This window comes from Triticum urartu, chromosome 6 (assembly GCF_003073215.2).
Source record: "Triticum urartu cultivar G1812 chromosome 6, Tu2.1, whole genome shotgun sequence".
Lineage (NCBI taxonomy): Eukaryota > Viridiplantae > Streptophyta > Magnoliopsida > Poales > Poaceae > Triticum > Triticum urartu.
In genome coordinates this window covers 538,537,652-538,552,574 of record NC_053027.1, presented here as the reverse complement: position 1 = coordinate 538,552,574, position 14,923 = coordinate 538,537,652, and the positions used below count along the sequence as shown (strand labels likewise).

Sequence of the window (14,923 nt, the reverse complement as noted above, 5' to 3'; positions counted from 1 at the left end):
CTCCCGGGTCCAAAAATAATTTTTGGAATGTCAAAAAAATCAAGACAAAAAATTTATGTTTCCTTAGTCCAAATGCTACGTATAAATTTTGAGGCAAAAAGGTTAAGCATTTTGGTCTGTGAAATAAAATTGAATACCAAATGCTACCCCCAGATGTCACATCAAATTTATATTTTTCACCGGCGAAACAATGCTGCTTCATTTTGCATGAAAATTGTCAAACATGCTTGCGACACTAACACAACCACCGCAAAAAATTCAGAATTTTTTCTAAAAAATTACAATTTTCGCTTTACTGTTCACCTGGGAGCCAAAACGCCCCTCCCAGTTATCTGATAGTATTTGTGAAAAACTGTAGGAATTCAGAGAAAAAGCAAGAAATGAAGGAATACATGGGCACGAGCAGAGGATACGGTTGGAACGTCGATGCAAATCCAAGCTACAAGATCCTCGGCCCCACCCTGCCAGAAGCACTTAGAAATGCTTGCACCTTAAACAATCTCCTCCTGTCTCCTCCCCGCCACTTTTTCCAGCGGCACCTCCCTCCCTTCCTCGCGCACACCTTCGCCTTTCACCTCGCCCGCCTCTCCTCTGGTGAACCAAACTCCACTCGCCATCACAGCGACGTGCGTGCGCAGTGCCCCGGCGCGGCTAAACCTATAACTAACACCACCTCGACCCCCCGGCTACCTCAGCCCCAGCAGCCGAGGGAGACCGAGCAGAGACCGACCGGCCGACCGACCCATCGAACCCGCCCACCGGCATGAGAGCCTACTCGGCGGCACCGCCCGCGGCCGTCTCGCTGCCGTCGGCCGCGGCCCCGCCGCTCACCCCCGACGCGGCGGCCGTGCTGTCCCGCGCCGCGGGCGACGCGTCCAGGCGCCGCCACGCGCACACCACGCCGCTCCACGCGGCAGCTGCGCTGCTCTCCGGCCCGGCGCCGCTCCTCCGCGACGCCTGCGTCGCCGGCCTCGCTTCGCCGCACCCGCTCCGGTGCCGCGCGCTCGACCTCTGCTTCGCGGTGGCCCTTGACCGTCTGCCCACCTCCACGGAGCACCACCACGGCGGCCATGTCGACGGCGCCGGGTTCCGCGGCGGCCCGCAGCCCCCGCCGCTCTCCAACGCGCTCTCCGCCGCGCTCAAGCGCGCGTACGCGCACCACCGCCGCATCGGCGGCAGCGCCGTCGAGCCCGCCGGCGGCGACGACCACCGCGTCGGCGTGCCGCACCTTGTGCTTGCCATCCTTGACGACCCGTCCGTGGCTCGCGTCATGCGCGAGGCCTCCTTCTCCAGCACCGCCGTCAAGGCGGCCATGCTCCGGTCCCTCTCCGACCCCGCAGCCCCTGACTCCGGCGTCTATGTCAGCGCCACCAGGTCGCTGCAGCACCGGCAGGCGCCGATCAACCGGGACGAGGAGGTGGCCAAGGTCGTGGACGTGCTGAAAAGGGCCAAGAAGCGCAACCCGGTGCTCGTCGGTGACACGGCGGACGTGGACGCCGTCGTGCAGGAGGTCGTCGCGATGATCCAACGCCAGCGCCTCGGCAATGCGCGGGTCATCGAATTCGGCAACCTGGCAGACATGGATAGGTCAGAGCTGGTCGCCAAGATCAGGGAGCTCGGCGAAGCGATCACATCGGAGCTACTGGCACCGGCGATGGTGTCACAGACCGCTGGTGTCGTGGTCAACCTCGGGAACCTCCAATGGCTCGTGGAGGAAAGATGCGCGGTCGCCTTCGGCGAGCCGCAGGAAACGAGGAGGGAGGTGGTGCTCGACACGGCGCGCGCCGCGGTGGCCGAGATGGCACGCGTGCTGGAGCACTCCGGCGGCGAAGGCGAGCGGCGCCGCGTCTGGGTGATCGGCACGGCGACGTGCGCCACGTATCTCAAGTGCCAGGTGTACCACCCGGCGCTGGAGAGCGAGTGGGACATCCAGGCGGTGCCCATCACGCCGAGACCACCGCAGCCGCCGTCGCTCGGGCTCTCTCCGAGGTTGTAGACAAATCTTTCTTGATTATGTCACGAATCCCACATGAGTATATGTGATTTTCTTTTGGCAAATCATGAGTGTGTGATTAACTGTCATATTGATGCCACAGTGCTGGAGTCAATCGAGGCATCCTGAGCAGCTCGGTGGAGGTGTTGTCGTCGGCGATGACCGGTGCAACGACGCACAGGCCGGCGCCGGGCATGTGCAACGCCTGCGTGGACGGCTACGAGCGGGAGCGCGCCGACATGCAGTGTGCTGATGCGGCGAGCTCCCTCAACCCCACCGAGAAGACCATGTCGCGGTGGCTGCAGATCGGGACGCCGGCCAGCGCACGGCCGCAGCCCATCGTTGGTTTTCAGGACAAGGCGCGGGACGCAGATGAGCTGTGGCGTCGGTGGCTGGACCGGTGCGCGCAGCTGCACTCCCACGGCCGGCCGCCGGCGGTTACGTGCTCCGAGTGGAACGGCGCGAGTGTTATCGGCAGCATGCATGCGACGCTGCCGGTCAGGCCATCGGCGCCGGCTAGAGGCACGGTGGTGGACACCGACCTCGCCCTGGGGACGCTGGTGCCTTCGATGACGCCGGCACCGGCATCAGCATCGGCATGGGACACGGACGAAAAGGTGCTCGCTAAACGGCTCACGGAGGCGGTGAGATGGCAACCGGAGGCTGCGGCTGCGGTGGCTGATACGATCGTGAAGGCCAGGTTCGGCGGCGGAAAGCGGCGACGAGTAGGGCCAAAGGCCGACACGTGGGTCCTCTTCGCCGGTGCCGACATGGTCGGGAAGAGGAGGATGGCCGAGGCGCTCTCCGTGGCGATCTTTGGCGCCGGCCCCGTCACTGTGCGCCTCGGCTGTGCAACAACCGGCGACGTCGACGGCGGGGAAGAATCCGTCGTATCGTGCCGCGGAAGGACGGCGCTGGACCGCGTGGCTGAGACCGTACGAGCCAACCCGTTCCGCGTCGTGGTGCTCGATGACCTCGACCACACCGACGATGTCGTGCACGGTGCCATCGTGCACGCCGTCGAGTCCGGCCAGCTCACGGACTCACACGGCCGAGACGTCGCCCTCGGCAGCGCCATCTTCATCGTCATGTCAAGCTGGTCGTCGTCCGCGCCGGGTCAACCCACCGACTCGCCGTGGAACCTGGAGCTCCGTGTCCGGCGGCACACGACGCCGAAGCGGAGGCCCGAGCAGGAGCTCGACGGATACCGGCGCGTGAAACCACGCAAGCCGCTCCCGCTTGACCTGAACTTGTCCATGTGCGACGATCACATCGACGACGACGGCGAGGACAGCGGCGGCGAGGGCTCACGTAACTCGTCCAGCGACCTGACGGTGGAGCACGAGCAGGAGTACGCGCAACCGCCCTCGGCCGGCACGCGCTCGGCACAGTCCAATGTGCACGAGCTCAACCGAGCCGTCGACGGGACAGTGGTGTTCAGATCAGTCGACTTCGGGCCTCTCAAACGGAGCGTCTCCGACGTGGTATCGGCCAAGTTCGGCGACGCCGCCGGCAGTGGCGGGTGGTCCGTGCACATGGACGCCGGCGTGCTGGACAGGCTGGCCGGTGCCGCGTGGACGGCGGCAGGAGCGTCGACCGCCACGGCCACGTCGTTGGAGTCGTGGGCGGACGAGGTGCTGTGCCCTAGCATACGGCAGCTGAAGCGTAGCTTGAGCAGCAGCGACGTCGACGGTGCAACGACGGTGAGCTTGTCGGCCGTGGAAGGCATTGGCCGTCGAAGAATGGACGGCGATGTACTATTCCCGACGTCGGTGACGGTCGCCGTCGACGGAAATTGACGCGCGCAGTCCGGCGAGCACCTTGTTTTTTTGGTTTGGTCATTAATATGATCATGGTCGGTGTACATTAGTGCTTTGTAAATGCTCAGCATCGGAGATTAATTAGGCACGGGATTAGAAATTGTATGTTCACATTTCCGGTTTTATTTCAACTACATCGGCGCCAAAATGCTAAACTTACATAGGAAACCCTAGGGATTATTAGAGTTAGAAAAACATGGTTAAGGGGGAAGTTTTCTCCCTCAACTTTTCGATATTAGGTACTCAAGTGAAAACATCACGCACTTGCCATTGCCCTAGGAAGCTCTCTCAAGGATAAAAAATGCTAAACACACACACGGGGTTTGTTACATGACTATTGCAGGACTTTCCAATAAAATTTTGAAATATTTGGTTGGATTTCAGCTGAATTCTGGTGTATTTTCTTCATCTTGCCAAACTGAAACCTGAAACACTAAAATTTAATGGAACTCAATGATTTTGGCTATGGCCGAAATATTACTGAAACCAAAATTCAAAGCCATAGTACCTACCATAGGGCCTATGCCTAATGTTGAGGATATCGCTTATTGTTAGCGTCTTGTTTACCCGAGGATTAGGGATTAATCAATTTTATTGGTCGACTATTAATCAACCATTTTTTGCAAATCCTAGTTTCCCAACATAAAATAAGCTATATTCAACATCAAAACAATATTGGGCAGAGGTGTTACCATGATTCCTAGCCTTTGAATCCTCGCATAGTGACAAACAAAATAGGACAACTGTACATATTGTGTAACAAGGTCCACAAAACGCAAATAAACATAGTTTTTATAAACATAGTGCTATGAATAGGCCCGATTTATTGGTAGATTCCCAATAAATTGCTTGTCATAGCGATAAATCGGCCCAAACGATAAACGATGAAGATAAGGCATAATCTTATTGGTCACTCCAAGAGTAGCGATAAATCGCTGAATCGAAAGATTTTTTGAATAGTGCCTATATATGCCTAATGCATGTTGTTTATCAGATAACCAAATACAATAGAAAATAAAATGAGCAAAGGTGTTAACTCTTGATATCCTATCTCTAATTCTGTGTCGAGCCAATGACCAAGGGGGCTCGCAATTCATTCATGACCTAAACGCTAGAATATCTGCCTTACTTATGGTATGTTTGTTTGTGCTCTGGATTTTGTAAAAAAAATAGCCGTGGAAAAGTTGATTTGAGCTCATAACTGTGGGAAGCCTCGAAGTTGTGATGCTAAGACAATTGTGAAACTACAGATTTAGTAGGAATGGTTTGTGATGCCCCTGAAACCCCGGCAGCCTGTTTATATGATACTTTACAGCAAAACACCAATTTATACACTAATTGACATTTAAATGACTTTTTGGGAAGTGAACTTAAGACAATATAGATAGTTCATTGTAAGCACTATTTTTCCATTGTTACATACTTGTACATATAAATAATATAAATAGATCTTTCATCGACATGGCTATCATATCTCCTTCATTGCGCCTTTCTTTAGTTTCGTGGTGGTTAAAACAACCTTTTGTTCAGATCATGCCTTTTCAAGAGATAAGCTGCTTTTAGAAGGTAAACTTAATGGAGCCTTTGTAAATGATTAAGCTGTTAATGAAGGATGACTTCTGTTACGTGAATGCTATAAAATAGCCTTGTCATGATCTCCTTTTGTTTGTATTAGTCATTGTTTTGGTAATCGTCATGATCCTCTAGGTGGATATGAGGAGTATTTTTTGCCAGTTTTGGTGAAATCTCAGTGCCACCAGCAGAGGCGAAATTTCACCAAGACAAACAACATGGCCTGGGGCCACACCCCGTCGAGCGAGCAAGGCGAGCATTGTCCCCGATGACAGAAGTTCACCAAGCACAATAACATTGTTTTTTGTAGTTAGTCATGGCTGGTGGATCATGGCATGGCATAGCATGCTGGTATAACCATTGTCAGGATCCACCAATGGTGGTGCACTGAGGGTTCAACCAAAATCCTTGATATCCATAGTAAAAACCTAGGTCTGGCTACTTACTGGACCTGACTATGATAATGACGATATGCAATATAATGTTATGTTTCTGAAGATGTTGTCGTGGGTCATGGACATGCTTTCCTAGATGGAAGTCCAAGACATGCCCATGGTCAAATATGGTGATGATGATGAGTATCATATCCCGCGATAGAGACGGTTTCTTGTGGACGATCTCCGTGTAGCTCCAGGCATGTGCATGATCTCTTGGTAGCCCCTGAGCGTACGGGTTATAAGAGGGGTTCGGCTTTGGAATATATTGAGTTAGAGAAAATACCATGGTATTTTTTTGGGTGAGTTAATCTCATTTATAATGTTGTAGTTCTATGCATCATTATTTAGTTGGTGTGATGTTTGGGGATAAAAGAAATCTTTCATTTTCTCAAAAAATAAAAACCTTAACAACAATTCATCATGACTGAGCTTTGTGAGAGATGTATTAGTGCGCCCCCCTCCCGCCCTACTTTTTTCCCGCGAAGGGTATTTTGGTTCATAACAACTAATTACTAATATGTTAGACTGTATAAAAGAAATTAGTCCCCATTCTTCCAGTGGCTTTGAGGGGCACATTAATGAGTATGCATAGCTAGGAACCTCAACAATTTTTATGATCTTCTCTTTCTCTCTATTTATCTTGCAATAAACAGTAACACACTATAGTCATGTACATTAATGGATTTTACAGAGGGCATTATAGAGAAACATTATGTAAATTACAGATGAATGGGATTTGGCAAAGTAAAATTTCTAGACTCTGTGCCAAATCCTAATCTGTTTGCATGTAGTGTAAATAAATCTGGCCGTATTTCATGTTCTAGACCATGAGAATCGATCAAGATGGTGCAGGTTCAAATTATGTTGTTAGCGACAAGACTAGGCATACGTAAATGTTGGCCGTAATATCTTTTGTGAGTATACAAGATAACTTCTATCTCGGTCATCAATCTGTATCCATAATTGTAAAAAATTCAAAGCCAAGGGAGCCGGAAGGGGGACACTGAAACCCGAACGGCGGTGTTGGAGTCTTGGAGGTTCCGGTGACACCGCGCCTCGGGTGGCAAAAATGATGATTTCAAGAGGAGCGAAGTTGTGCCAAGTCCTTCGTCATCGACCATTCGGCATGTCTTACTGTGAAGTTGGAGATGTAGCGTCGCAGGGCGATGCAGTGGCAACGATGACACTGCGTTCGGCATATCCAGTTATGTTGGTGCAAGGCACGCTTCTTTTTCGTGCAAGACTCGTCACTTAAGTCGTAGCTGACTAGTCCTCGATGCCTCTGGCCGATTGTTTTGGCATATTCCAGCGTCGATCCGTGCTGCTTGCAGTGAGGGTTCTTGATTGGTTGTCTGTGATAAAGTCCAAGTCGTTTGCTCAGGCAGAAATGATGACGATGACAATTTGCTGGCGACCTCAACGGAGTTCCTCTCTTGGTCGGTATGTTGGTCTCTGTGGGATTGATGGCAATGTTCATGCAGTACTAGGCAAGTGTCTTCCTCTTAATTAATGGATTGAGTCAAAAAGCTCCGGTTTCAAAAAAAGAAAATCGGAAAATTCCCATGTCAAATGGATCATTCGAGAGGAATGCTCCTGTTTGTTCAACAGGGGATGCTCCAGCCATGCATGCTCCCACCGGCACTGTTCCCGCAGCCCCCCGACATCTCTGGATGCCAGCGCTAGCGACGTATCCGACTATACGTCCGCGCAGCAGAGTACGTAGCAGCAGTGAACAGTCGGACGGAGGCAGCCAAGCAGCAGCAGGAGGAAGTTGCCAAGCTGACGATGAAAGGAGAGGCATTGTGTCCGTTGGCTAGCCCCTAGGCGATGCGATGGATGCGATGCGATGCGGCCGGGAGGCCGGCAAGGGCCCAAAAGGAGGCGGCCGGGAAGCTCGCACGCGCCTGCGCTCCCTGTCTGCCGCTTTTCAACCGGGAAAATAAAGACCCATACGCATCTGCATGGCGCGCGCGCGGGTTGCTAGGCCAAAAGCAAAAGCCGCGACACTACCGGAGAAGCGAGAAAAAGTTGCCCCGCAGCAGCGTGCGCTGCGCGGTACGATCGATCGGCTAGCTGAGTCCGTTTGAACCCCGCTGCGCACATTCAGATTCCTCCGATCGGCTGGCTGGGGCCTCCGGAGATTTCCTCCCCCATTTCTCACCGCATGCACGCTTGAATATCTAACAGTGTAGTACGTACATTGGTATAGGAGTTTAGGAGTAGCACGTACTATTACTGCATCTTTTCATGCAAGATTCAGATACTGTATCTGTGTACCCTGCATGCACTTTTGGTCTGAAGAATATTTGGTTCGGGCAATTGGCGATTAAAAATCCGACGTAGCTACTTCCTCCGTTCCAAAATAGATGACCCAACTTTATACTAACTTTGTACTAAAATTAATACAAAGTTGAATCATCTATTTTGGAACGGAAGGAGTAGCTTGCAGCTAACCCATTCAGTATATACATGTGTGTGTCTCTGCTTGAAAAGATCGCTAGCTTTACATGTTTGTTTCTTGGTGTAGTTAAGCAGGGCATAAGATATCAACCAGAGCCAACACTGAACTCCTGCTACTGCATAAACCCTGCTGCAGCCAATTCTTATTTCTGAAACATTCCTGACGGAGGTAATTGACTAGTGCTTGCGTACACGACGACCAACGTTATCCCCTAAAACAGAACAATAGGAATACTCTACTGCACTCTATATCATATCGTTGATGCAGTAGATGGATACATATGCAGGGCAGGGCAGGTACATCGTGGGTTGAAATGGAAGGGAATAGATGGAATGATGGCTTGTCGCCGGGCCAAGTTTATTCCCCTGCCGCTAACGAGATCTGTCTGTCTGATCTAGCCGCTGCAGGACTGCAGCAGTTGGTGGTGATTAGCTACTGATACGAGCATAGAAGACGCCAGAGACAAAATGGTTGCTTGTTTAGGGATAAGGGCCACCGGACAAATTAGTGCAACTTTGGGCACACGGTCCCTGAGGCTGGAGGCTGCGAGGCTCGGACGACACGCATTAATGAACAAAAGCGTTCAGCTGGCCCATGTGCTTGCCCATCTACTGCCTGTAAAATAAAGGAAGATCATGCGATATAATTTATCGCCACCGCACCAAGCCGCAGATTCACTTCATTTTCAGGCAGTGTCATCGTACATCTATCTATCTATCTATCTATCTATCAGTAGCGATCAATTAACAATTTATGCAGCATATCTACAAGAGTGCCGGTAATTTATGAACTACTACAACCTCTGCAAACTTTTATAAGACGTTTTAGGTCACTACTTGAAGTAATTACTAAGACATCGACAGGTATGCATGGTAGTTTCTTCCTATGATGGTAAGCATCACAGGTTTATCCCCTCGGGGTTGGAAGTGCAGTAGGTGCGTGCACGCGGGGGTAGCTAATCTAGCCAACGTACGGAGTGACAACTGACAAATAGTAGCGGCAAAGTGGATGATGATGGGCAAGGCGCCAAGGGCAAGCCTGCTGGGGGTTTAGGGGCAAGGGCCAGAGGACAAACCCAGCACCAACAGGGAGCACGCACGTTATCACATCGCCAAACCACCACCACCTTTTACTTGCCAATGGCCACTAGCTACCCACTGATAAAGCGGCATGCCCGCCGGCGGTCGCCGCAAGTAAAATTCCACGGAACCCCCCGCCTGCTTTGGGACACAACAGATGGCCAGCATCTGTAGCATGGCATGGCAGATGCAGAGAGAGAGAGAGAGAGAGAGAGAGAGAAGAAGGAGCTGCGTGGGTACTCCTACGTGCTCTGCGGGCGTGCTGATTGCTCCACTCTATTCCGGTGGTGGGTAGCTAGGCGCCGCATCAAAGTGAGCGCCGCTGATGGGCGATGGCCGGCGGTGCGTGCAGCGTGCATGTATGCATGGCGACGGCAGCTTTCGACATTTATTTTTGATTCTACCCCCGGAGGGCCGGACCACATTCCCCCCATACTTTCAGTGCCATCGGTAAACAAACTTCCACTGACCTGACCAGTGACTGACCACTAAGAGAGATGGGGAGAGGTGCTGCCCACCTACGGCGGCAGTGGACAGTGGTGCTGTGCCAAGAAGCAGCGGCTACATGTACAGCTACATGCCGCTCCAGGTTGCATGGGTTCTTTTTTCAGAAAAAGAAATTGCATAGTAGATTGGTGGTGCCTAGTGCATGATTAGGGTTCAGTATTTCTTATTTACCTACTATTACTTGTAGGGAACAAGCAATGAGGAAAGAGCATCGTCTATTCTATTCCATTGTATTTTGGTTTTGCTATTTTAATGGGATTGAGAAGTAACTATCTACATCTAAGTCACCACTAACTAAGACGGACAAGCGAGACAAGAAGATATTGATCGGACGACTACCGATGTCGATCGCCTAAGAAATAACTAAGACAAACAAGCCAGCCTAAATTCGTTGTTATTTTTCCATTGATATTTGAAACATAGTGAAAATGAAGAAACAAATAGTGTGACAAAAATTTGTGAATCCCCACAAAAAAGATAAAACTTTGTGGAAATTGTTGCAACTGTCAAAGGAACTGAAACTATAGCTCGAGTTCACTCTTCAAAGCTAACTGGATGAGTTGTTTGCATAGTACAGTTGCAGTGGACGACGATTCTAGTCTCTAAGCCATTTGTAGCGATGTTCATAGTAACCCTTGTACCCTTGAGGAGCCACCATGAAGATCAAGGATATGCTAATAATGATATTGCTTGCAACTTAGATGATTTTGAAAGGAGAGTAAGAGAGTTGTAGAGATGTGTTCCATGGATAAACTCTACCATGAGTGGAGGAGTTAGTTGTTCATGGATGTAGTGAATTGTTTTAGAAACAGGGACAAAGGTTTTGCCTTTTCACCATCAACTATGAAGTAGTTGCTTAGTTAATTAGAGAAAAATACAAAAAACACACGAACAATACAAAGGCACCCACTACCTACCAAGTTGGCCCAGAACACCGCGTCCAAAATGTCACGACAAAGTAAACTCAACATATGGCATTGAGGTGATTTGTATATCGATATGCACCATCATCATCACCATTTCCCCACGGCTCGATCACTCTTACTTCACCATGAATAAACTACTGAACATTGCAAGGAATGCCCCCAAATCCATGCACAATGATAATGTACAATCAACCATCACACCGGCGGATAGGCAGCTCCGATTTTTATGATTTGACTTGTTATCAATCAAAGCGCTTGTAACCTGAACTTTATGTATCGAGGCTGAGCAGCCTCCCTCCCTTGCAAACCCTGCTCTTCCCAAAACTCCAGCTTGTGCATGTTTAGACGAGCAGGCACCCTTGTATTATATCTGCACTATCAATGCAATGATACGCCCTCGAGCGTATTCGCGAAAAAAAAACCCGCCGCACAAGCATTGTGATGGCCATCCCATGACATAGATGGCATTGTGCTTCTCACGAGTGCCACCTCGTGGCGTGTGTCATCGTCGCTGCCCACCTCGTATGTGGAAAACAATATCTCTGACTTCATCACATCTTGGTGAATTGATGTGCAAGAACAACTAGGCATGATGTCAGGAGACCAACACTAATCTTGCGGCATGCATCGTCGCTACTGCAAGCTCTCTTCGTGTTTAAAAAATAAGTAGGACTTCGGTGTTTTTTGAAAGAAAAAAAATGTAGGAGTGGTTTTTTTTTCTTAGCATCAAAAGTAGGAGTGGTGACCAGTGAAAAAGATAGGATTGGTGGCAGGTGAATGCATGGGCCTAGTACTGTGTTTCGGGAGCATGAATGAATAATAGCATTTGGGCCTAAGACTACCCAGTCACTACAACAAAATACCATCCATATCTGGGCTCCAGATGGGCCTAGCTAAGAGCCACCAACAAAGGCCCAGAAAAGGAACAGAAGAGAGGAGAACATAACAAAGGAACAAGAAGCAGAAAACCTTACCCTGATGCCAATCCCGTCATGGCAGGACCTAACCCATCCCCAGCTATGGCGGCGGCGGCGGCGGCCACGCCGGCGAGGGCCTGGTGGCGGCCGGAAATCCCCGCGACCGCCGCAGCCGCTGCTGGCAGCTGCTTCTTCCGTGCCGGAGGAAGGCGCTTGTGAGGCCTCTCCCCTAAGCTTTAATTTCAGGGTTCCCATCTCCAATTAGTGCGCTGAATTGAGCAAAAATAGTACTCTACGTGCTGTGGTAATTCTGGCAAGTTAGGACGTCGGTTTGTCGGCCGGTAGTATCAGGTAAAGGTGGGATCTTGGGATTCTTGAATCTCGGCCCTCTGCAGTTTGTCACACGCTTAACTGAATCTTGGCCTTCTGCTGTTATTACACACTTCACTGAATCTTGGCCTTCTTCTGCAGTTAGTTACACACACTACTGAATCTTGGCCTTCTGCAGCTAGTTACACACTTCACTGTCTAAGTGCTTTGGTTAAGGCTAATTAAGCCAGTTGCAGTTTTAATCCCTTCCTACATCAGAAAATGAGCTCAAGTAGTAGGCAGAAAGATAAAATTTTGCCATTTCTTTGACTGAACCTTGGGAATTTTCAGCGTGGAAGGGATTTGAGTCCCACTTAAAGTGAAAATTGCAGTCACCATACCAGTAGATAGATTCGTCTTACTACTTTCTTGTTAGTCTCAATATAGTACTCCCTCTGTAAACTAATATAAGAGCGTTTACGGAGGGAGTAATAGTCTAACCGAGGTATGCTTTAGTCCTCAGTGTAACATCTTCTTATTCATCCCATTATTTGCCACTTGGTTGAGTTGCTTCCTTTCACCCTGTTTAGGTTAAGGAACTCTCATGTCAAGTCTACTTCCACATCGATTGTACCCTTCTGAAATTTGGAACATGTTGCCATGGTCTTTGTTTGTTGCAAGGAATATTACTATGATTAATGTGCTGACCAAAGTTCAAAAAAAATTAATGTGCTGACCATGTTGCAATTTATCTTTAAACATTTCTAGCAGTGCAGGACTTCAAATGACAGGCAGAGCCAGCAGCATCCTCCCTCACGTCAAGAGCGGGGAGGCAGCAGAAGGGAGCCCCAACGCTGACACCGAGACCGCCACTGCCATCGCCCCTGTCGTCGATGAGGAGACCCTGCGCCACGACCTGGAGACGGCGATTGAGGAGGAGGACTACGGGCGCGCTGCCAGGCTCCGGGATGAGCTCCGACACCTGCGAGAGGACGGGCGATCGTCGTTGCTGGCGGCGAACGCTCGGTTCTACGACGCGTTCCGGGAAGGCGACCTCGCGGCGATGCACGCGGTGTGGGCGAAGGGCGAGCACGTGTACGTGGTGCACCCGTCGGCGGGGCGGATCGCCGGCTACGAGACGGTGATGCGGAGCTGGGAGATGGTGTGCGACGCCGACCACGAGTTCCCGCTGCGGTTCGACCTGCAGGACGTGGAGGTGCACGTCAAGGGGGATATTGGGTACGTGACCTGCCTGGAGATGGTGAAGACGAGGGGCAGCGGCGGCAGCTGGGGCAAGCAGCTCGCCACCAACGTCTTCGAGAAGGTCGCCGGCGAGTGGCTCATGTGCGTCCACCACGCCTCCCACCTCGACGACGACGATGAATGATCATGGAAGATGGATGATGACCAGGCTCGAGCACAGGAGGCTTCGCGGTACAGACGTGAGCGTATAGAGAGAGTTACGCCATACCATTCAGCAGAGTTGAGAGACGTTTTATCATTATAGTTCTTCCATTTTTGTATCATCATCAAATACATATGCTGTTTTGTATAATCAGATACATATCCTATTTTGAGGAATTAGATACTCTTTTCTATTCATTCCGTCCCACATCAATTGCCGCTCAAACCAATGTATCAAGACGGATTTCAGTGCTTGAGTGACGGAAGTTGTTTTCTTTCAGTATCAAGACGGATTTCAGTGCTTGAGTGACAGAAGTTGTTTTCTTTCAGGTCTACTGGTCACCACGAAATGTCACGGGAGAACCCACCTGCTAGTTCTCATTATCGGGCAAGGACACCAGAATTTTTACCGAGTTACACAAAGTTCGCGAAATGATATCTGAGCTAAAGAACGGCATCGGCAGATTCTCAACTGATCTTGATCGTCCAGGTAGCAAAGAGAAGCAAGTGGAGTACTAACGAAATGAAGCAACAGGTATGCAAAACTTGATGAAATATAAACTCAAGTGCCATCCTTAAGAAATCCACTTTTTCATCAACAGAGTGTAGTTATTCTCAACAAGGCAAAACACGACACAAGCCCACGACACAAAAGTACTGGTATTTCGGAGACCATAATGATACGACACTTGTAGGAAATCTGGATGCTTAATAGGCAGTAACTAAGTAGGCCTAGGTGCAGCCATCTCCACATGGAGGATGAGGTTATCATAACCATACCCATTGAGCTTGCTGATGGCCTTCTCGGCGTCCTCCCTGTGAACGAAGTTGACGAACCCAAAGCCCCTGCTCATTCCAGTCTTCTGATCCTCTAGAGTCGACCTGCAGGCATGCAAGCTTGAGTATTCTATAGTCTCACCTAAATAGCTTGGCGTAATCATGGTCATAGCTGTTTCCTGTGTGAAATTGTTATCCGCTCACAATTCCACACAACAGACAGAGGAAGCATAGTTCCTGCGCCTAATGACGTGCCCAGCATCGGTATGAACAGCACCAGCCCTCAGCCTTGGAGCAACGTATGAGCCCTTGGCAGGGCCACTCAGTGCTGCAGGGCCGTCAGAAGTAGGAGGCATGTCCGATGCATCAGTTGGTGCAGCGAGGTCCTTGTAGGGGCACTTTGAGGTCCAGTGGTCACCCTTCTTACCACAGGTTCTGCAAACCATGAGAACAGCACCTCCCTTGCTTGCCATTGCCAGTGGGTCACCAGAAGCACTTGGTTCATCAGCTTTGCTCCCTACAATTAAGAGAAGAGTTAAAAAAATAAAAGGTCAGATAAAGCAAACCCAGCTAGTTTATGGACTTTGAAACAACAATAATGAAGACATTATCATCAACGGATTTAGCACTGTTAACAATGCTAAGAAGGTAAAGCACTGTTAGCAATGCTAAGAAGGTAAAGCACTGTTAGCAATGCTAAGAAGGTAAAGCACTGTTAGCA

General features: G+C 50.2%; 2 protein-coding genes and 1 pseudogene across 3 annotated transcripts; 2 read left to right on the top strand and 1 right to left on the bottom strand.

Annotated features, from left to right (window-relative positions):
• The first annotated feature begins 519 nt into the window (after window positions 1–519).
• Window positions 520–3,961, top strand: LOC125515032 (protein SMAX1-like). The gene is made up of 2 exons (XM_048680442.1): window positions 520–1,989; window positions 2,097–3,961. Exons 1-2 carry the CDS (start codon window positions 764–766, stop codon window positions 3,790–3,792), a joined length of 2,922 nt encoding a protein of 973 aa, XP_048536399.1. The 5' UTR covers window positions 520–763; the 3' UTR covers window positions 3,793–3,961.
• A 7,775-nt stretch (window positions 3,962–11,736) lies between these two features.
• On the top strand, window positions 11,737–13,623 carry LOC125515029. 2 transcript variants are annotated; one of them, XM_048680440.1, is made up of 2 exons: window positions 11,737–11,927; window positions 12,790–13,623. In XM_048680440.1, exons 1-2 carry the CDS (start codon window positions 11,788–11,790, stop codon window positions 13,406–13,408), a joined length of 759 nt encoding a protein of 252 aa, XP_048536397.1. In that variant the 5' UTR covers window positions 11,737–11,787; the 3' UTR covers window positions 13,409–13,623. The 2 variants fall into 2 exon arrangements, with proteins under 2 accessions (XP_048536397.1, XP_048536398.1); XM_048680441.1 differs by having other exon boundaries at window positions 11,745–11,927; window positions 12,793–13,623.
• A 352-nt stretch (window positions 13,624–13,975) lies between these two features.
• On the bottom strand, window positions 13,976–14,741 carry LOC125515031 (annotated as a pseudogene).
• Between the last annotated feature and the right edge of the window lie 182 nt (window positions 14,742–14,923).